The sequence below is a fragment of the Phytophthora sojae genome (assembly GCF_000149755.1).
Source record: "Phytophthora sojae unplaced genomic scaffold PHYSOscaffold_1, whole genome shotgun sequence".
Classification (NCBI taxonomy): Eukaryota; Oomycota; class Peronosporomycetes; order Peronosporales; family Peronosporaceae; genus Phytophthora; species Phytophthora sojae.
In genome coordinates this window covers 11,164,913-11,183,705 of record NW_009258115.1, presented here as the reverse complement: position 1 = coordinate 11,183,705, position 18,793 = coordinate 11,164,913, and the positions used below count along the sequence as shown (strand labels likewise).

At 55.8% G+C, this 18,793-nt stretch overlaps 9 protein-coding genes across 9 annotated transcripts; 6 read left to right on the top strand and 3 right to left on the bottom strand.

Annotated features, from left to right (window-relative positions):
• Window positions 1-17: 17 nt before the first annotated feature.
• On the top strand, window positions 18-2,099 carry PHYSODRAFT_476772 (hypothetical protein; the record flags this gene model as incomplete). The annotated part of the gene is made up of 1 exon (XM_009518964.1): window positions 18-2,099. One exon carries the CDS (start codon window positions 18-20, stop codon window positions 2,097-2,099), a length of 2,082 nt encoding a protein of 693 aa, XP_009517259.1.
• Window positions 2,100-3,752: 1,653 nt separating this feature from the next.
• Window positions 3,753-4,946, bottom strand: PHYSODRAFT_310092 (hypothetical protein; the record flags this gene model as incomplete). The annotated part of the gene is made up of 5 exons (XM_009518963.1): window positions 3,753-3,791; window positions 3,848-4,513; window positions 4,582-4,647; window positions 4,716-4,791; window positions 4,876-4,946. The coding sequence occupies 5 exons, from the start codon at window positions 4,944-4,946 to the stop codon at window positions 3,753-3,755; spliced, it is 918 nt and encodes a 305-aa protein (XP_009517258.1).
• A 584-nt stretch (window positions 4,947-5,530) lies between these two features.
• On the top strand, window positions 5,531-6,993 carry PHYSODRAFT_538135 (hypothetical protein; the record flags this gene model as incomplete). Its single annotated transcript, XM_009518962.1, has 5 exons — window positions 5,531-5,578; window positions 5,686-5,994; window positions 6,090-6,333; window positions 6,420-6,580; window positions 6,651-6,993. The coding sequence occupies 5 exons, from the start codon at window positions 5,531-5,533 to the stop codon at window positions 6,753-6,755; spliced, it is 867 nt and encodes a 288-aa protein (XP_009517257.1). The 3' UTR covers window positions 6,756-6,993.
• Window positions 6,994-7,176: 183 nt separating this feature from the next.
• On the top strand, window positions 7,177-8,389 carry PHYSODRAFT_471775 (hypothetical protein; the record flags this gene model as incomplete). The annotated part of the gene is made up of 7 exons (XM_009518961.1): window positions 7,177-7,419; window positions 7,534-7,590; window positions 7,666-7,839; window positions 7,921-7,976; window positions 8,041-8,110; window positions 8,197-8,238; window positions 8,306-8,389. 7 exons carry the CDS (start codon window positions 7,177-7,179, stop codon window positions 8,387-8,389), a joined length of 726 nt encoding a protein of 241 aa, XP_009517256.1.
• A 569-nt stretch (window positions 8,390-8,958) lies between these two features.
• PHYSODRAFT_248858 (hypothetical protein) lies at window positions 8,959-9,974 on the top strand (the record flags this gene model as incomplete). Its single annotated transcript, XM_009518960.1, has 4 exons — window positions 8,959-9,441; window positions 9,501-9,556; window positions 9,631-9,700; window positions 9,891-9,974. 4 exons carry the CDS (start codon window positions 8,959-8,961, stop codon window positions 9,972-9,974), a joined length of 693 nt encoding a protein of 230 aa, XP_009517255.1.
• A 265-nt stretch (window positions 9,975-10,239) lies between these two features.
• PHYSODRAFT_538125 (hypothetical protein) lies at window positions 10,240-12,760 on the top strand. Its single transcript, XM_009518959.1, has 5 exons — window positions 10,240-10,351; window positions 10,523-10,964; window positions 11,098-11,129; window positions 11,480-11,532; window positions 11,608-12,760. The coding sequence occupies exons 1-5, from the start codon at window positions 10,306-10,308 to the stop codon at window positions 12,613-12,615; spliced, it is 1,581 nt and encodes a 526-aa protein (XP_009517254.1). The 5' UTR covers window positions 10,240-10,305; the 3' UTR covers window positions 12,616-12,760.
• A 71-nt stretch (window positions 12,761-12,831) lies between these two features.
• PHYSODRAFT_472499 (hypothetical protein) lies at window positions 12,832-15,756 on the bottom strand (the record flags this gene model as incomplete). Its single annotated transcript, XM_009518958.1, has 2 exons — window positions 12,832-14,071; window positions 14,117-15,756. The coding sequence occupies 2 exons, from the start codon at window positions 15,754-15,756 to the stop codon at window positions 12,832-12,834; spliced, it is 2,880 nt and encodes a 959-aa protein (XP_009517253.1).
• Window positions 15,757-15,944: 188 nt separating this feature from the next.
• On the bottom strand, window positions 15,945-16,412 carry PHYSODRAFT_294915 (hypothetical protein; the record flags this gene model as incomplete). The annotated part of the gene is made up of 1 exon (XM_009518957.1): window positions 15,945-16,412. The coding sequence occupies one exon, from the start codon at window positions 16,410-16,412 to the stop codon at window positions 15,945-15,947; it is 468 nt and encodes a 155-aa protein (XP_009517252.1).
• Window positions 16,413-17,020: 608 nt separating this feature from the next.
• PHYSODRAFT_323421 (hypothetical protein) lies at window positions 17,021-18,305 on the top strand (the record flags this gene model as incomplete). The annotated part of the gene is made up of 7 exons (XM_009518956.1): window positions 17,021-17,141; window positions 17,230-17,264; window positions 17,333-17,545; window positions 17,639-17,793; window positions 17,890-17,931; window positions 18,007-18,140; window positions 18,226-18,305. 7 exons carry the CDS (start codon window positions 17,021-17,023, stop codon window positions 18,303-18,305), a joined length of 780 nt encoding a protein of 259 aa, XP_009517251.1.
• Window positions 18,306-18,793: the final 488 nt, after the last annotated feature.

Below are 18,793 nucleotides of genomic sequence, written 5' to 3'. Positions count from 1 at the left end.
AACAGGAGCGGCTAGAGATGGCCAAAAAGGTGCAGGTCAAATTCTTCATGAAAGGTTCGAAGCCCAAAAACTTAGAGAAGGCGATCTATGTATACAAGACCGCTACAATCCGAGAGGCGCTTGAGATTGCGTGCAAGGAATTTGCCAAAGAAGAGGACGTGGTGCTCCCATCGATGGAAAACGTGCGGCTGCGTGGATACAACGACTACAATTGCCTTCTATCTGACACGTACGATGACAAGGAGGACATGACGTTGTCGTCGCTAGGCATTTACGCTGGCCAGCAGATGTTCCTTGAGGTGAAGAGTGACAATGAAGAGTGGGAAGACCATGACCCAACGAAGCTGCAGCTTTTCGTGCGGAGGTTTGTCGACCCGGAGTCTGACAATGCGGGCAGCGCGCCCAGTGGCGTATTTATGGCGAGGTGTGTTCAAGTGGACGAGGATGCTAACGTAGGATCACTCTGCGCTCTAATCACTAAGAAGTTCTCGATCCCTGTTGGCCAAAAGGTCCGCCTCATCAAGAAGAGCGCCACCACGTACAGCATTACTGCAGCCAAGATCCTAAACGCGAACGAAGACGACCGCACCCTGAACTTACGGCTGAAGATGGATTTGCATCTGATGAATGGAACCGAGTTGTATTTCGAGGAGACGGCTGATCTCACGCTTCCGTCACCGGCTGAGGCATTCTTCGAGCGCGAAGCCAATATGATCACCGTCAACTTCAAGTACTTGACTGGCCCAGCGGAGCCTATTCGCATCGACCGAAGGGAGACTATCCGCACTCTAAAGGAGCGGATTAGTGCCAAGATTTGTCTGCCGTCGAACAAGTTCAAGATTTTGCGTGGCATCAACAGCGCTGGAGTAGAAATCAAGGCAATCGATAGTACTCTATCAAAACTCTCGATCGGCTCCAACCACACAGTCTTCGCTTTGGAGGGCACTCCGCTGAACACGGGCGAGTACAACTTCAGACTGATGTTCTATAACCCGATGAGCGCTGGCTCGCCTTCCCTGGTAGTCGGCGACAATAATAACCAAGACCTGCCGTCCATGACAAGTGCTGACGGCGCTAATAGCCGGGATTTGTTCGATATCGATGAAGTGCTGGTGGCAACGGGCAAGGACGACTCGCTGCTGACATTCGTGAGCCAGATCGTCATTAGTGAGGAGATGATGGTGGAAGATATCCGTAAAAGGGTGTGGGATGCGTTGGTAGAGAAGAACTTGGTCGAGGCAGACAATGGAGGCCTCACTCCGTCTTACATCCGACTTCGTGACCTTCGTCAAAGTACAATGACAAGTGTGCTAGTCGATGGGCAAAAGCTCGTGGAGGCATCCAAACTTGCAGTGTATGAAGGAAGAAGTATTGTGGCCGAACTCTTACCGGAGCCGGAGACGTCGGAGGTGAACCACCGGATTGTTGAATTTGCGTATGTCAACCGCGCGACGTGGCGTTTTGTCAAGAATATGCGACGCGAGGTGGTTATCTCAACCTCGGAAGAGGAGAAGCACCCCACGACGTATCTGGCGGATGCTGCCAGCGCCGCTTTATCGATCCCCGCGGAGCGCTTGGCTTTCGCCCGTATCCCGTATCATCGCGACTCAATCGACATCCTTGAGGTGGTTTCTTACGAGTTTGAGCCTCCTGCGACGTTCGCGAACAAGGAGGCCGAGTACCAGGAGCTCTTTCTTGTGATTGATACGAACGTTCAGATGACGTACATGGGCAACCACGAGCGCCAGCTCATTCAGAACTTCCTGACGAAGAAAAGCGAGGAGAAGACGCGTGCACTACGCGCGAAGTACTCGTCAACGTCCAGTAGCAGCAATAACTACCAGTACCATAAACCTAAGGAAGCTGCGCTGGTGATCCGCACCAGGTCCAGGACGAGCGAGAAGGAGCACAAGGGCGGCAGCGTTGGGAGCAGCAACGGCAAGAACTCGAACGGTGTGAGCATCCGCACGCCAACTCGCCGTGCCGGAAAAGCTGCTGCGCGCCACCATGCCTCCTCCGACACCGACGACGAGGATGACACGGACTACATTACGGAGAAGTCTGGAGTAGAGATGGATTTGTTTGGAGACCCGGCATAAAAGAAGACGGTAGACCAGTTTCGTTCAGATGAATAAACGAAATGGACTGCACGCATGGAGTAGTTAAACGCCGTTTCCATCAATGTTCCAGCTATCTTACTTATACATGTACTACGACCACGTTTAGTGCTCGGCTTCTTTCTCGTACGGGCTTAAGGTGACATCAAGTTAATGGTAACCGGAACTGCAAATTCTTGCGCCGTCACTGTTGAGTCTTCCAACGTCTCAGCCACGTCACCTGCTGCATGTTTTGGCGTGGCAGGAGCGACAACGCTGCTCTCCTGGTTGGTGGGAGCTTCGCTCTCGCGAGGACTGGAAGCTGACGCAACCCCACTCTTGTTGCGGCACTTGCTTGGCTCACACGAGCATTCGTCACTGCAGTCGTGGTTCTGCGATTTGCATGCACACGCTTTGGTGGCACATTTTCCATTACAGGAGCAGCACCTAGCTGCACTCGTCTCCAGCAATTCATCGATTTCATCCATGACATTGACAAACTTTGACTTTCCCGCTGGTGTGCCATTGGCCCTCCTCCTCTTGCTGCTAGACGTTTGACGATCTTCGTCGTCCACGTAGTCCGAGTCAGCAGCACTGTTGTCCTCCTCTTCGTCGCTGCTGCTGAATAACGTGTCCATTGTTTCATACGAGTCACGAGCTTTGCGCTTCTTGGCCGCCTTCTTCTTCGTTGTTAGTTGCCGTAGCCCCTCCAACTCCTTTGCCATCACCTCAATCTTGCTTTCCAATGCTTGCGTCTTTCTGGTATGAGCTTCTTTCATGGCCACAATCTTCTCGACCACCTCAAGCCGGGAGCTGGAAAGGTTCATGAATTCCTCCTTCCTTTCCTTCAGTATGTCAACGATATGGCGAATGAGCTCATGGCAGGAATTCACTTTAGCAGGAAAAAGCCCTGACGGTAGCGACACGGTCCTTTCAACACCAGCCAGCATCTGCTGGAGCTGTCGAATGGTATCTGTCTTGTTTCGAAGATCTTGCCGCAGCGTGGCCAGCTTTTCAGCGTTTTCTGGCGAAGGAGAGCTCTCCAGTTGACGGATTTTCAGCGCCAGAGCCTTCCTCTCAGCTAGGTTCACTCGTACGGCTTCCTTAGCCCTGAAGGTCGCCTCCTGAGAAGTTATCACTTGCTGCAAGAGTGCCGTCATCGCCCCCATCGCTAGGGCATCAGATTCGCCGGTTGTCCTTCTCTTACCGGGCGAAGGAAGCACTGAATTTCTCCGTCCAAGTGACGGCGTCTTTCCAATGGTCTGAGTACTTGACGACGGCGACAAGTTCAACATTCGATTCCGCTTGCTTGAGGAAGCGAAATCATCAGTCTTCTTCACAGTAGCACCCTCCTTGGCAGACAGAGACTTCACTTTTTGGCTCTGGAACCTTTTGAGTTGCTCTAGCCGCGAAATGGGACCACGGCTGGTTCCTTGGTCACGCGAATCAACTTGATCAGCTCCTGGCATGCGCTTCTTGACAGACGTCGGCGTCTTCAACCGACTTGCTTGAGATGTGTCTGTGTTCTTGTCCGTTAATTCAGTCGCGATCTTTTTCCACTTGTCCTTGGCACAGTTTGCGAGCACAAGCTCTTCCTTCAGCTTCCGATTTTCTTCCACCAAGGAATTAATACTCAGCGCAGGCTTCTCACTTCCATCAGGCACTATAATGCTCTGCGTGTCGACTCGACTTGCACTCTGCTGTATAAGTTGCAACTGCACAATATCCAGCTGCTGTTTCAAGTATGCCACCTCGTTTTCGGCGCTCCGTTCCTTGTTAATCACTGCCTGGTTCTCAATACTTTGGGCTCGGGATGCGTATCGAAGCGTGTTGGAGGTCTCTTCATAGTTGACATCAGCAGGGCTGACGCAAGCAATCATTAGCGTCTTGCTGTTTCCACCCAGACTGTCCTGAAGTAGTCGCGTCAACTTGGAGTCGCGGTATGGTACGTGAGTTGTTGTCGAGCTGGTGCGGCTGCGTTCGCACAACGCATTGATCACGTTTCCAAGTGTCAGGAGCCCGCGGTTAATGTTGACACCTTCCTTAAAGCGTGCACCTTCTGAATTTGTGCGTCGAACACGCTCTGAACCAGCCAAATCGACCAAATGGAACTTGGAAAACCGCGTCTCCGTGCCCCCTTCTGGAGCACTAACTTCATGATGTTCCATCGTGAGCGTACAAATAGCGTGAGAGCGACTGGACTGGGCATTCATGCTCGTAGAAGCGGTGGCCCGAGCCAAAGCACCGGAACGCAGGAGGTCTCCAGCCTCATTAACTGAGTTCACAAGATGCTCACTAAGCCCAGACACGATGATGCCTCGATCGCTATCGCCACGTACTGATAGCCCTGAGGTAGATACTATCGGTGCGTCTGGAGAAGATTTTGCCAAAAGGTCGTGAATTTCTTCGTTCAAGATCTACAACGCGGCACAAGCAATTAGAAACCTATGTATCGCATGAAACATCCATTTTACTAGCCACGCACCTCCAAGTACGACAACTTGACCACAAAATGTCCAGGGTTTGCCGAGCCTTTAACGCGTTCGAAAACCTACTAACACGTCCACCAATGTATTAGCATCTGTGCACCATCAATAAAACCAGCTTCATGACTTGAACCTGGTCAATCACACGGGGTATGACTCCGCGCTCGGCAGGAGCTACGCTTGCTGCAAACTCGTTGCCCATCGTATACCTTCACATTCCACCAACACAAAATAAAAAAACACCAGCCATCAGTCCAAGCTTCACCTCCAATCTACAACCTCCATCCACGCACGTTTTGCCTGATCCAGTCTGGCCGTATGCAAACACCGTCGCATTGTACCCGTCGAAGAACTGGTCGATCATGGGCTCCACCAAAGCAGAGAACACACTCTCCTGCAACAAATACAATGCCAATGAGCCCAAAAATGAGCACCACCAATGCACCAGCCCCCACCACTCCAAAAACTTGTAGCTGCACCTGCTGCGTCGTCGCTGGGAGCGCCGCATCGAAGTCGAACTGCTTCTCGGCCAGCAGCACGCTCGCGTCCACCACGTCCACGCAGGACTCCGACCCTTGTGCCGTCTCGTTCTTGCTCAGCGGCCGCACGCGCACTGCCACCTGCACGGCGTCGCTCTTCGCACCATTCGGACTGGCGGACGAGCTCTTGGCGGCGCCGTCGAGCGCCGCGCGCGGCGTCCTTGCCGCCATCGCGGCCGCAACAGCTCTGAGGCCGGGGATTGGTGCAAATATGGTCCGATGTTTCCGCCAATCGAGAGAAAGAGATCCAACTGGCTCGCGGATCCCTAGCCGCGAGCGGGTCGATAGAAAAGCCCCGTGGGCGAGAAAACCGCACAGATCAATCTCGCAGCGCAGGCAGAGGAGGGGTCGGCGGCGCTGAGCGGTCGTGGGAGGCGTGCGAGCGCCTACAGAGCGAGCTTTGGACAGCATGATGGAGCCTGAGCACACCGAGAACATCACGGAGGACAAGCCGCTGGTAGGACGGCGCTTGGGTTCGCGTTAGAAGCGATGTTGAAGAAGCACGAGGAGGAGGAGGACGCGGTCTGATACGAATTATTTTAATTTATTTTTTATTTTGTTTAGTTGTCGGAGGATTCCGTGGGCATCACGATCGATGAAGACAACAACAGCAGCAGCGGGCGCATCGTGCTGAAGATCAAGACGCTCAGCGAGAAGCCGCTGCGCGTGGAGGTCGCGCCGTCCTCGAGCGTCGGGGAGCTCAAGGAGCTCGTGAAGAAGAAGGCCAATGCCGAGGGCAAGTTCCTGCGGTTGATCCACCAGGGCAAGATGCTGTCGGACGACAAGGCCACGCTCGAAAGCTGCAAGGTCAAGAACGAGGACTTCATCCACTGCGCCATCAGCTCGGCGCCCCCCAAGGCCGTGGTGAACCAGGTGAGACACTCGTGGCTGTTTTGGTGGGGAAAGTGGTGATTGTGTTGTTGTTATTGACGTGGTGGAATGGGCGTTGGTTGCGATGATTGCTGTAGATGGCGGCTGCTGGCACTGACAGTGATCCGGAGGAGAGAGACGACCCGGCCACTAGGAGAGGCTTCGACAGGCTCCGTGATCGTCTCAGTCGGGAGGAGATCCAGGCGCTGCGCCTGTACTTCTACCCGCAGCTCTCGGTATACATCAGCCAGGCGGCACGCGTCCCTGGCGAGAGCAGCGAGGACCGGATATACCGACTGGAGGAGGAGTGGATGGCGTCGCAGGGACCGCAGTCCGAGTTCGGTACGAAGGTGTCTGCTGGGTTTGTAAGCATGTGATGGGAGTTCACTAACGTGAGTTGGCTGTGGTGACTGTTTGTTTTTATGCAGCACTGAATGTTGTGCCGACGGCCCGTATTGCGATGGACACGCAGATCGACATGAATGGCATGAACAACTCCATTCTGGCAGCAGATAATGAAGGCACTGGCACTGAATTTCTATGGGGGTTCCTCATGGGCCTCCTGCTTGGTGTATTTATGCTTCTGATGGTGAGTGCCTGTGCTTCAGCTCTAGCATGCCGAAATAGTGACTAACCTCGTCCTGTTCTCATTCCGACAGCTTCTCGACCGCTCCGTCCCCCGCAAGCAGAAGGTCGGCCTGCTGCTCGGTGTGAGCATGAACTTCTTCCTGAGTGTTGTGCCGCGCGCTGTCTCCGACCAATAGACCGCCGCTACCAGCGTGCCGCATCGGTGCGTGCATGAGCGAGTGCAAGCACGCACGCGCCTTTGAGCTGCTGGCATGCCTCGTTATATATTTCGCATCTCAGTCTTGTATCGCTGTTGCCCACGGATCGTATGGACCTGTTCGCGAGCGCTCTGCGAACCTGATCTCCTCATAGCCGCCGACGGATTAATCGCCGCCGCTTGTTGAAGCGACATAGTCGATCATTGAAATTGTGTACATGTACAGCAAATACCACATTTCCACCAATCAAATCCGCGTATGTTGAGCTCCAGTGCTTCACCCTCTCGACACCCTCTCCATGCTGTCAGTTGACGAGGAGCACAAGAGGATCGCCCCGAGCCTCCCGTCCCCACCCGCCACCGCCACACCCGAGAGCAAGCGACGCAAGCGCCAGGCAACTATGGGCAAGGAACTCACCGCAGCGCAGAAGGAGCTCGTCAAGGTGTTCGTGACGCGCGAAGTGGCCGAGGGACCCGTCAAGTGCAACTACTGCGACAAGGAGATCACCTCGCGCAACGTCGACCGCTGGGCGTCGCACCTGCGCGGATGCGTCAAGACGCCGGCCGACATCAAGGCGCAGATCCAGCCGCACCGTGACGGGGAGGAGGCGCCTCCCGCTCCGACCAGCGCTGCCGGGCGATCGGTACTGCCGGCGGCGAGGAGCGATGTCCAGGCGGCAGTGCCTGTGGTGGCCCCGGCCACGCATGTGCCCCCTACGCCCAACCCCATGGGCAACGGCTATAACGAAGTGTTCAAGGTGCACGTGTCCACGGACTACATGAAGTTCAACGCCGCGCACTTCATTGCATACAAGGTAAGCGGTGTATTTGAGTGTTAGTGATTGTGGTGCTGGGTTTAACGTTGTTTTGGATCTGTGTGCTTGTTGCAGGGGTTCCGGGAGAAGCTGCACGGACACAACTACCGCCTGGCCGTCACTATCACAGGTCAGGTTGGACCGGACGGATACGTGGTTGACTTCGGTGAGATCAAGAAGATCTCGCGCGTCATCTGCAAGGACCTGAACGAGTCGTTCCTGGTGCCGATGAATAGTGATGCTCTGAAGGTATGATCGTTGCGGGTATCAAGTGCTGCGAGTTGCTTTGAGATGTGCTGACGATGCGGGTGGTGTGTTGGTGCAACGCAGATTTCGTTTGATGGCACGAATGTCCACATTCTCACGGAAGACAACGCCAAGTTCAGGTAAGCACCTGTATTGTACATACACTGTTTGAAGTAGAGCAACTAGTCTAACTCTTGTTCATAGCTTCCCGAAATCGGACTGCTCGCTGCTGCCGATTGTCCACTCATCGGCTGAGGAGCTCGCCATTTACATCGTACGTGTCACGATGTTGTGCTTGAGTTGGGATGTTTTTTTTGTTTGATACTGAGACGGCTGCATTTTGCTGTGTTTTTCGAACAGAGCAACCAGCTCATTGACTCGTTTACGATCGTTGCACTCTTGGTATGTATTCGAGTGGAGATTAGAAACCTATGCTGTGTACTAACGTGTTGTTGGTTTCCATTTTCAGGAGCGCGGCGTGCGGAAGCTGGAGGTGAGCATCTCGGAGGCCAACCAGCAATTCGCCACGTACGAGCGCACTATTCTTGCGTAAGCAAGCGTGAAAGCTATAGAAGAGGGTAGTAGACACACACACACACACACACACACCTTGGAGCGAGGCAATGACCCCGTTCCCGCATTCTGCGTTTGCTCTGTCGATAGCGAGTAAATTCACAATACAACGGGCTCATGTGCTCGCTTCAGCATTGAAATTTATACTCCACATAACTCTTTCTGCCCTCAGAGCTGATGCACTTGCAAGCGAGAATCACTGTACGGGGTGCTGCAGGCTTCAGCAAAGGAGTAAGCTTACAGTAGATGTAAGCTTATGTCCTTGAGTCGTCGATGTAAAAAAACCCGGATCTTAGCGTTATCGGATTATCATCTCCGTGAAGCACTACAGTACAGTGTACAAACACCTGACGCAGTATGAACGATCTGAAAGCGGCTCGCTTAAAGATGAAAGACAGCAAGCCTCTTGGGTTCAGTCCGGTGCTGCAGCTCCGATTACATGTAGGGCATCCACTTCCGTGATTAGACGCGGGTGCAGGAATCTCCGTGTTAAACGGGGCCACTTCACAATACGGAGCCAACACGCAAGGCAAGCACAACAGCACCGGCATGGGCAAGGATCTCACGGCAGACCACAAGGCCATCGCTAAGCAGCACGCAGCGCGCGGCGCTGACGATGGGGCCGTCAGGAGCTGCATTAGCGGCAAAGACGCCAAGATGACGGCCGCGTCGCTGCCCGCGGTATCGCGCGCCGTTCCCAACAGCTACAGTGGAGAATTCAAGGTACACGTGTCGAAGGACTACATGAAGTTCAATGCTGCGCACTTCATCGCGTTCAAGGTGGGTGCCTGTATTTTTGTTGTCGTTGAGCGCTATGGTGCCGGTCTCGATGACGAAAGGAGTGGCGTGTGTTTCCAGGGATTCCGAGAGAAGCTGCATGGCCACAACTACCGGCTGGCCGTCACTATCACCGGCCAAGTTGGCTCGGATGGCTACGTTGTCGACTTTGGCGAGATCAAGAAGGTCTCGCGCGCGATTTGCAAGGGCCTGAACGAGTCGTTCCTGGTGCCGATGAACAGCGACGTCCTCAAGGTGCCGTCTGAGGAAGTGCCCTGTGCTGTTTTTATTGGTGCTGACGTGGTGTGACGCAGATTTCGTTCGATGATGCGAATGTCCACATCCTCACGGAAGACCTGGCGAGGTTCAGGTAGGGCCGCTCCGCGGTGGTTTGCAGTTGTACTGGCGGGCAAGCAAGTCTAACTGAGTGTTCGCTGCTTGGAGCTTCCCCAAGGCAGACTGCGCGTTGCTGCCGATCGCACACTCGTCTGCAGAGGAGCTCACCCTTTACATCGTACGTGGAGCCACACTGCGTTTTGCCATCGCTAGCACTGACTTGCTTCTATGGTATTCGCTGTGCTTTGGGCAGAGCAACCAGCTCGTGGACGCGTTCACACTATCCGCGCTTCAAGTACGGAGCTCGTTGGTTGCGACCCCCAGGTGTCCATGGACTAACTTTTGCTGCTGTGCTCGTGCAATCGCAGGAACGTGGCGTGCGCAAGCTCGAGGTGTCCATCGCGGAGGCCGACAACCAGTTCGCCTCGTACGAACGCACCATCACAGCGTAGACTTCAGTACTGTACTACAACATTTCATGTTCAATGCAACGCGTTGAGTGGCAACTTACTTGTTCAGATCTGGCGGCCCAAAGATCTTTCTCATTTCGTCCAATCGTGACGCTTCCCGGCAGATTTTTCGCGAATGGCGCGCTTGCGACACCTGATTGCAGGAAATGGCGCCGGCGCGCCAGCCAACCAAAACTCGTCTGTTAAACGTTCCCTCCCAAAGCCGATCGCTTCTTTTGCCGTGCGCGCTGAAGGCCCATTCGCGGAAACGACCGGCAGCGCGCAAGTGCTCAGAGGGAAAGGACCGAACCCCAGAAGACCTTCACTCCTGATCATGTACGGCGGCGGCGGCGACCGATACGGCGACTCTTCCTCGCGCCGTGACTACGGCGGAAGTAGCGGCGGCTACGGCGGCGGCGGCAGTGGCTACGGCGGCTCGCGCGGAGGAGGCGGCGGCTACGGCGGGGGTGGCGGCGGCTACGGAGGAGGTGGCTACGGCGGCGGTGGCGGCGGCTATGGAGGCGGCGGCTACGGCGGAGGCGGCCGTGGAGGCGGCGGCGGCTTCGGTGGCGGCGGCGACCTGGGCTCCAACCTGGACACGCACATCCAGTGGGACCTGTCGAAGCTGCCGGTCTTCGAGAAGAACTTCTACTACGAGCACCCGGACGTGAGCAAGCGCACGGAGGAGGACTACGAGAAGTGGAAACGCGACAACCAGATCATCGTGTCGGGAAAGGGCGTGCCCAAGTGCGTGCTGTCCTTCGAGGAGGCGTCCTTCCCCGAGTACGTGCTGGAGGAGGTGGTGCGTCTGGGCTTTGACAAGCCCACGCCCATCCAGTGCCAGGGCTGGCCCATGGCGCTCTCGGGTCGCGACATGGTGGGCATTTCGGCGACGGGCTCCGGCAAGACGCTGGCTTTCTTGCTGCCCGCGATCGTGCACATTAACGCACAGGTTCGTAACTTGCAGCAGACTCTTTTCCGAGGATTTTTCTCGTTGTTGGACGCATCCTCCCCGGCGCTGGCGCGCTGGCGCGCTGATGGACGGATGGATGATAGCAAAGTTGTGTTCAGCACACGACGGTCGTTCACGCATTTGATGATGCGCTGAACGGGACACACGCGTGAGGCGTGAGGGTGTAAAACGGTCTTCAGAGCGTGGTGGATTCGCGTGGATGCACGTTTGAGAGGACCTCGTTTGGATATTCCTCTTTGAGCGGCATTGGCGTGCCATTCGTCACTTCGGTTGATTCGATTCGCAGTTTGCTGTGTTGGAGTGCCGGTCAAAGGTGGTGGAATTCACGACTCTCTTTGCTTACGCGTACGTGGCGCTTTACGGCGAGGCGTATATGAAGCGAAGAGTATCCGCAATCCGATTTCGGCAGTATCTGACCGGCACGACCGACTACATTTGCACGGCTGCTTTCTTCTTCTCGCGCTGGCGTCCTCCTGACGATCGATCGGTGCGATGATTTTGCATTGGTGCGTTGTGGGCGATGGCCAGAAGAAAGAGCAGCACGCGAACACCTCAAATCCCTCGGCGCTCGCTTGTGTTTGCTTTCTCGTGCAACCTTGCTAGCCTTGTAGCGATACTGAGCCCACTAACTCTTTTGTGATGTGCTTTTGTTTTGAAATGCAGCCTTACCTGCAGCCCGGCGACGGACCGATTGTGCTGATCATTGCCCCGACGCGTGAGCTGGCCGTGCAGATCCAGGCGGAGTGCAACAAGTTCGGCGCTAGCTCCAAGATCAAGAACACGTGCGTGTACGGCGGTGTTCCCAAGGGCGGCCAGATTGCTGACCTCCGCCGTGGTGTCGAGATCTGCATTTGCACGCCCGGTCGTATGATCGACATGCTGAGCATGGGCAAGACGAACCTTCGCCGTGTGACCTACCTGGTGCTTGACGAGGCCGATCGCATGCTTGATATGGGTTTCGAGCCGCAGCTTCGCAAGATCGTGAGCCAGATCCGTCCCGACCGTCAGACGCTCATGTGGTCGGCCACGTGGCCGAAGGAGATTGTGTCGCTTGCCAACGACTTCCTGACGGACTTCATTCAGGTGACGGTTGGCTCGCTGGATCTGACTGCCAACAAGCGCATCAAGCAGATTGTCGAGGTTATGGATGACCACCAGAAGTACAACTCGCTGCAGGACCACCTGCGCGACATCTACGAGGGCGGTCGCATCATTATTTTCTGCGAGACGAAGCGTGGCGCCGATGAGCTCAGCCGCAACCTGCGCAACACTCGATACATGTGCAAGGCTATCCACGGTAACAAGTCGCAGGAGGAGCGTGACTACGTGCTGCGCGAGTTCAAGGACGGCCGCACGCAGATTCTGGTAGCCACGGATGTGGCTTCGCGTGGTCTGGATATCAAGGACATTCGCTATGTGGTCAACTTCGACATGCCCAAGAACATTGAGGACTACATTCACCGTATCGGTCGTACTGCCCGTGCCGGCAACAAGGGTACGTCGATTTCCTTCTTCACGCCCACCAACAACGCGCGCCTTGCCGGACCCCTGGTCAAGATCCTGGAGGAAGCGGAGCAGGAAGTGCCGCGTGACCTGCGTGACCTTGTGGGCCGTGGAGGTGGCGGCGGCCGCGGCCGCGGTGGCTACGGCGGTGGCCGTGGACGCTGGTAAACGTTTCGTGGGTGATGCAATGCGTAGTGATGGCTACTGGGGAGAGTACGGTGTTCCAGCAATCGCAAACCGCTTGGATGGGCGAGGAAACCCGCGCCGCCCGCTCCTGGTCTAATAACTTGAAATGAAAGTAGTTCACCACTGCAAATGCCTAGCAAACCAACACTTATGTACACGAGATGTGTCAGAAGAGAAAAACTTCGCTTTGCCAAAAGACTAAACTACGTCTGCAATGGAAGACCTCTCGGACAGCACCGGCGTCGTGATGACTTGTTCATCTCGGTCCTCTGGAATGAGTCGGTCAAAGCGCTCGTAGTCGACGATGACGCGGTCGCGCTCGATGACTGCGAAGTCCGCGAACCGCATATCGTACTCGAAGTCGTCCCAGAAGTACATTTTGCGCGCGTACACGTTCTCGGAGAACGTCGTGTCCAGCCCCGTCAGCAACGCGATGACCGCAACTCGAGATTGAGAGAGGTCCTCCATGGAGTGGAACTTGTAGAACGGCGAGTTCTCGTTAATGACGTGGATGAGCGTCGCCGGTAGCTTGATGGACGGCCATTCCGCCGTCACAAGCGGCACGTCGTACATCTGACGCAGTCCTGTACGTCGATTCGTGAGAATCACGCCGATGCGGAAAAAGTTCTCGTGCACCTCGCCGGAATGCCGCGTGTTGGCGGCTCGGAAAACGAGGCACCTGTGGCCGTAGATGGTGGAGATAGTCATCTTGGACGAAAAGTGAATGTGCGCTCGGGGCCGAGCGAACTTGGACCAGGCGATGCCTGTGATGATCGTCACCGCGATGATCCCCACCATCGACTCGATGAACACGACAACGTTCATGTAGACGGAGTCCGGCATCGGCGCGATGGACCCATAGCCGATGGTGGCTAGTGTGTGGACGCTCATGTAGAACGCCAGTTCATACTTGGGGACCACCACGTCGTCATAAGCGGAGATGTTGCTCTCGTCAAGCCAGTACAGAAACCCAAACACGAAGTTCAGGACCAGGAAAACCACGATGAACACGACGATGATCTTGGGCCAGCGCACGTGCAGAGCACTTTGGTAGAAGCGCATGAAGCTGAACGACTTTGGGATGTGCACGGGCAAAATACGCAAGAATCGAGGCGTGTCTTCGACTTCAATGGACACGGCGGACCAAGTTGTCTGAGCGCGTTGTCGACGGCAACTAATATCCATTTGTTCAACGGCCTCCGCACCCTCATCTCCTTCGTCGCTGTCATAGTCGATATTATCAACTTCAACGCCAATGCCATCGATATCATCAATATCGGCGATGTCGTCCTTGTGTCCTTCCTCCTGCGAGATCGTGCTGGCGTCGTCGTCAATCATGACAGAGCCTGCCATTTCTCGCTGGAGAAAATTCTTCGCTCGGAGGCCGTTTGGACCCTCGAAAGAGCCCCGACCTCCGTCACTGTTACGTCCACCACCGCTTCCAGCGTGGGCCCGGCCACTTGGCCCCTCACTTGGTGTCGACTGGTGCCTGCTCCGCCCTTCCTTCAGAGACGCCTCGTTTTCTCTCCATACTCGCAGTCCTCCTCTTTGAGCTGCTCGAGTTTCGGCGGTCGGAGCTTTCGGTATTCGCTGTGTTCCAAACGGCTGCTGTAGCAATGGTTCAAACAGTGGCTCTAGTCCCATTGCAAACTTCTTCGGGCCAGGCTTCTTTGAGAACGAAACAGGAGGGTGTGATTGAGCTGGTACAGTCGAGTCTGCATTGGACTGCCCGTCCCACGATCCTGATCTTGAGCTCATCATAATGGACTCAGAGTACTCGGCTGGAACTTCATGCACTGCTTCGTCATGATAGGGGTGACGTTCTTCCTCGCGATGCCATACCTTCGACTTACGATGTGAACGCCGACCGGCAACTGTATGGGTATATCCACTCTTGCTGCTTTCGTGGCTGTCGCGGTAGCCCCCATTCGAGAAAATTGGCTTTAGATACCGAGCATTATCGATCGGCGCAGCCTCGACCGTACTGAGCTTTGCAAAGTTCATGATGACTTCCGCCTCCCGTTCGTTAAATTCCAGCAATTCGGCGAAGCGGTATCCCCACATCAGATTTGCTGCCGTGTAGATGTAGCGCTCTGAAACTGTGTCTTGAAGTGTGGAGTCGACTCCCGACATGGCCACCTCTATCAGCATGTCAGACTGGGCAATATCATCTTTCGACATCCCGAAAAGCGGACTGGTCTCGTCAATCACGTGCACTACAGCAACGCCCATGCGGAATGTGATGAAGTTGTTCTGCAGCAGCTTCAGGTTGTACGAAGTAAGCACCTTGGTCGGTGAGCACGCGGGGTTGTCCACCGCATCCTCAGCATCGTTGATAATATAGTGAGCCGACCGCGATAGCCTCCGTTTCTCCGTGGCTTCATCATCGTGAGCCCGAATGTGTTTAGTCTTGTGCTCCACGCGCAGCAAGTTGACCTTGAACACGGCCTCCATGATCACATCGTGGGTCACATCGCGCGACTGCGTCGCATTCGCCACTCGTACCACAAGCGCCAGGTACTTTTTACCGTAAGGCTGTACCACGCAAACCTTGCTAAAGGCAACTTTGGCCTGCGGCTTGGCGAATTTCGCAAATACGAGACCCGTGACGGCCGACACGACCATCATGGACGCGAACGACTCCACAGACATACTCACATTGCCACACGTGCGCGTGGGGTACACAACGCCGAATCCGATCGTGGTGAAGGTCTGGTAGCTCAAGTCGAACGCCTCGAAGAAGTTGGTCGGCTCTCCACAAATGAAGCACGTGACAGCTGCGAAGAAGAAAATGTTGGCCATGAAGACCGCCAGCAGCACCATCAGCAGCATCGGCCAGCGCATGTTCAGCAACACGTAGAGGAAGTCCTTGTACGGTTTCCTCGGGTTGGAGCTCGTGAAGACTCTGGGGAACAGCGAGTTGGCCGGCAGCCGGATGAACTGCTTCCAGAACGGCATCTCCTCGATGCGCGAGCCCGCGTGGAAGATGGACGTGTCCTCCGACCCGTTATTCACCTTGACGCCGTGCCAAATGTGCACCCAGTCCTTGAGCGCCGCCGGCACCTGCTGCGTGCCCACATTGAGCGTGCCGCGGTTCTGGATGCGCTTCTTGGAGGCCGGCATGGCTGCAACGCACGCTGCCAGTCTGAAAATGGCAACAGCAACATACACAGAGAGACACCGAAGTTAACATCGATTTGCACAGATACGTACGTGCACAGACGCCAGGAGTTGTGGGCGCCATCACATTTGCCATAACGGTCGGAGAAGTCCGGACGCACCAATTGTTTTAATCGCCTCGAGTCGACCAGCTAACAGAGCAGCGAAATGACCATGCGCTTCCGGCGGGCGAGTTCGCCGTCGATGGCCAGCACCGTCTCCCCAGTGCAGCGCAGCAGTCCTGCGTCACGCACGGTAAGCTCGAGAATGCCACTCGAGGCTTGAGTCGTGCTGCCCGTGTTTTTGTGCGCCGAATACGTCGTTGCACTATATTTTCGGCAGCCAATGAGCGCGGCGATGACGAGCCAACAGGTGGCAGGACTTGCGGCGGCGGGCACCGCACGGGGAGGAGCTCGAGGTTGATGCGCCGCGCGCCGTCCGGACGCTGAGGGAAGGCGTCCAGCGGCGGCGAGTTCCGGGCAGGCTGCGCGCGATGGGCTGGCGCTGACTGGCTGGTGGCTGCCGTGGAAGCACGGCGGTGGCCTGTGGGGTTGTTGCTGCACAACTTTTGCGACTCGGAAGGTTTGCAGCACAGCACGATACTGTACGTGGCCGCGCATCGGACAGCAGGCGCCAGCCGATGGCTGTCACTTGTTCAATTGAATCTTGGCGCTCTTTGGCGTGGTCCGAGTCGAAGGAGCTTCGCAACGGAGGCGGAATGCTAGTCTTTCGACGTTGCTTGCTACAGTTTTCGGTGCCGGGCGTGCTCCAAAGCAACCGACGCTACGAGGACACGGTGAGGCAAAGCCATACACCAGAGTTATGTGCAAGCTGAAGCTGCACGCCATTAAGGTCACCTTTTGACCGTGATCTTTGAATCGCCGCGTGCGGTATCCAAGCGCTGGATGGCGTTCAGTCATTTATCGCTTGCGCTCGTCGCAATACGCGTTTGCCAGGACAAGGCTCGCCCACGAGTATGTCCTTCCCCGATGCAATCTAGGGCTAGAGCTTCTAGGATAGCGGCGAGCTCTGCTCGAAGCACGTGAATCGAGTGACTCGATCCCGAAGTCACTTCAACCTAGGTCCTATCCTAGAAACCGATCCCGTCCGCCAATCATATGGTTGAAGGTTCACTGCCATATTTTCGGATCGACAAGATGGCGAGTATACGATCGACCTCAGCGGTGCGTGAGTACGCCGACTGCCTCGCCGCGGCGCCCTTGTATCAATGACGAACATTTTCCGGCTCAGACGACCAGGAACACTGCATGTGGAGGACGTCGTGCTGCCGGGCTGCGCCGCTGCGCTGACGAAGCTGCTGGCCCAGCGCGACATCGGCGTGCGCTTCGGTGCGTGACGGAAGCCCAATGGTTGAATCATCTACAGTGGCTGCACAACTCCATCGATTCACGCTCCGTTCTGCGTCATCCGTGACAGTGACCAATACGACGACCAAGTTCCGTCGGGAGCTGGTGCGTTACCAATACGTGACGACAGACAGAAGCCAGCGACTAACAGCACGCGGGTGTGTCGTACGTAGATCCAGCACCTGCACAGCATCGGACTCGAGAACATCAAGGCTGAGCATGTTCTAACTTCGGGGGGCATTGCCCGCAGCCTCCTCGAGCAGCGCAGTCTTCGCCCACTGCTGCTGGTCGACCCGTCGCTGGAGGAGGAGTTCGATGGACTTGACCGCTCCAACCCCAACGCAGTCGTCGTCGGCCTGGCACCCGAACACTTCCACTACAGCAAGGTGATGACTGGAAGCCTTCCAGTGGAGCCTTCCAGTGGAGGGTGGCTTAAACTCTTGCACTGTTGATGCTGATGTGACGGTGGTTGTGAGCAGCTCAATGAGGCGTTTCGCGTGCTGCTGGAGGGAGGTTCTCTGATCGCACTCCACGAAGCGCGCTACTTTGCCGGCAAAGATGGACTCAACATTGGCCCGGGCGCGTTCGTGAAGGCCCTGGAGTTCTCGGCTGGTGTGAAGGCAACTATCATCGGGTAGGGTTGATCGATGGACAAAGTGCGCGTCTTGCGCGCGCTTCTTCATCGACGTCGGGTATTCGGTCGTCTGACGAGATAAACCATGGTTTGCAGGAAGCCAGCGCCGACCTTCAACGGCCAAGCGCTAACGGATTTGTGAGTAGCTCCCTGCATGATGCGCCATCTTCTGCTTTGCACCCGCTGATTCTCGTTCTGGTTCGGTTCTGCAAGGAATATTGCTCCGGAGGAGGCTGCGATGATCGGCGACGACGTCCGTCAAGACGTGCACGGCGCCATGGCGCTGGGCCTGCATGGAGTGCTCGTGCAGACCGGTAAATACAGGAGCGGGGATGAGGGAAAAATTGGTGCGTTTTGCGCTGCTTTCGTTCTGGGCGGCAACGGTCAATGAAGATGCGGAAAACGGAGCTGACCGGTAGCTGTTGCCCGCAGATCCCCCGCCTTCATACGTCGCCAAGGGCTTCCCCGACGCGGTGGAATGGATTCTGCAGCACAACGCGTCGAGCGAGTAAGGAGTTCTCCTCGCCTTGACTTTGGCCTTTGACGATGCTGGTTGCGAACTGTGTCGTTTGCCATGAACACAACACGAAAGGTAGTTAAACCAGCAAAACACGTGCTGACTCAAGATCTGAAGAATGGCGGGTTTGGATCCGTAGATCGGGGATCGCAAGAATGACGGGCCTGTCCCAGTAGCTTGGACTGAGCGTATTAAAAGCATTCTCAGCTGACTCATGACGCATTCCTCTCGGTGGAATGCAATACCGTGCCTGCACTTGCATCCCAAGTGCACTCACTCATGTTTGTTTGCCCACCAGAGCAGCGCGGCGAGCTAGCTCGCGCACGCATGCGGTTGTCGACGAGGTCCAGTCCTGTGAAACGGCCGACGGGCTGGACAAGATGCCGAGGTTGACTATCTGCAGACCGCGTGGGGGATCGTCATGGGCAAGCGCGGGCGGAGTGTTCGTACCGAGGTCGTCACACACCCACGGTCATTACCAAC

What these genes read in the sequence shown, in the direction of transcription:
- PHYSODRAFT_538125 (XM_009518959.1), top strand. Translation starts at nt 10,306, where the DNA reads ATGTACGGCGGCGGCGGCGACCGATACGGCGACTCTTCCTCGCGCC. An exon ending in CTTTTCCGAGGATTTTTCTC is followed by an intron (nt 10,965 to 11,097) that starts GTTGTTGGACGC and finishes CACACGCGTGAG; the next exon opens with GCGTGAGGGTGTAAAACGGT. An exon ending in AAAACGGTCTTCAGAGCGTG is followed by an intron (nt 11,130 to 11,479) that starts GTGGATTCGCGT and finishes GCCAGAAGAAAG; the next exon opens with AGCAGCACGCGAACACCTCA.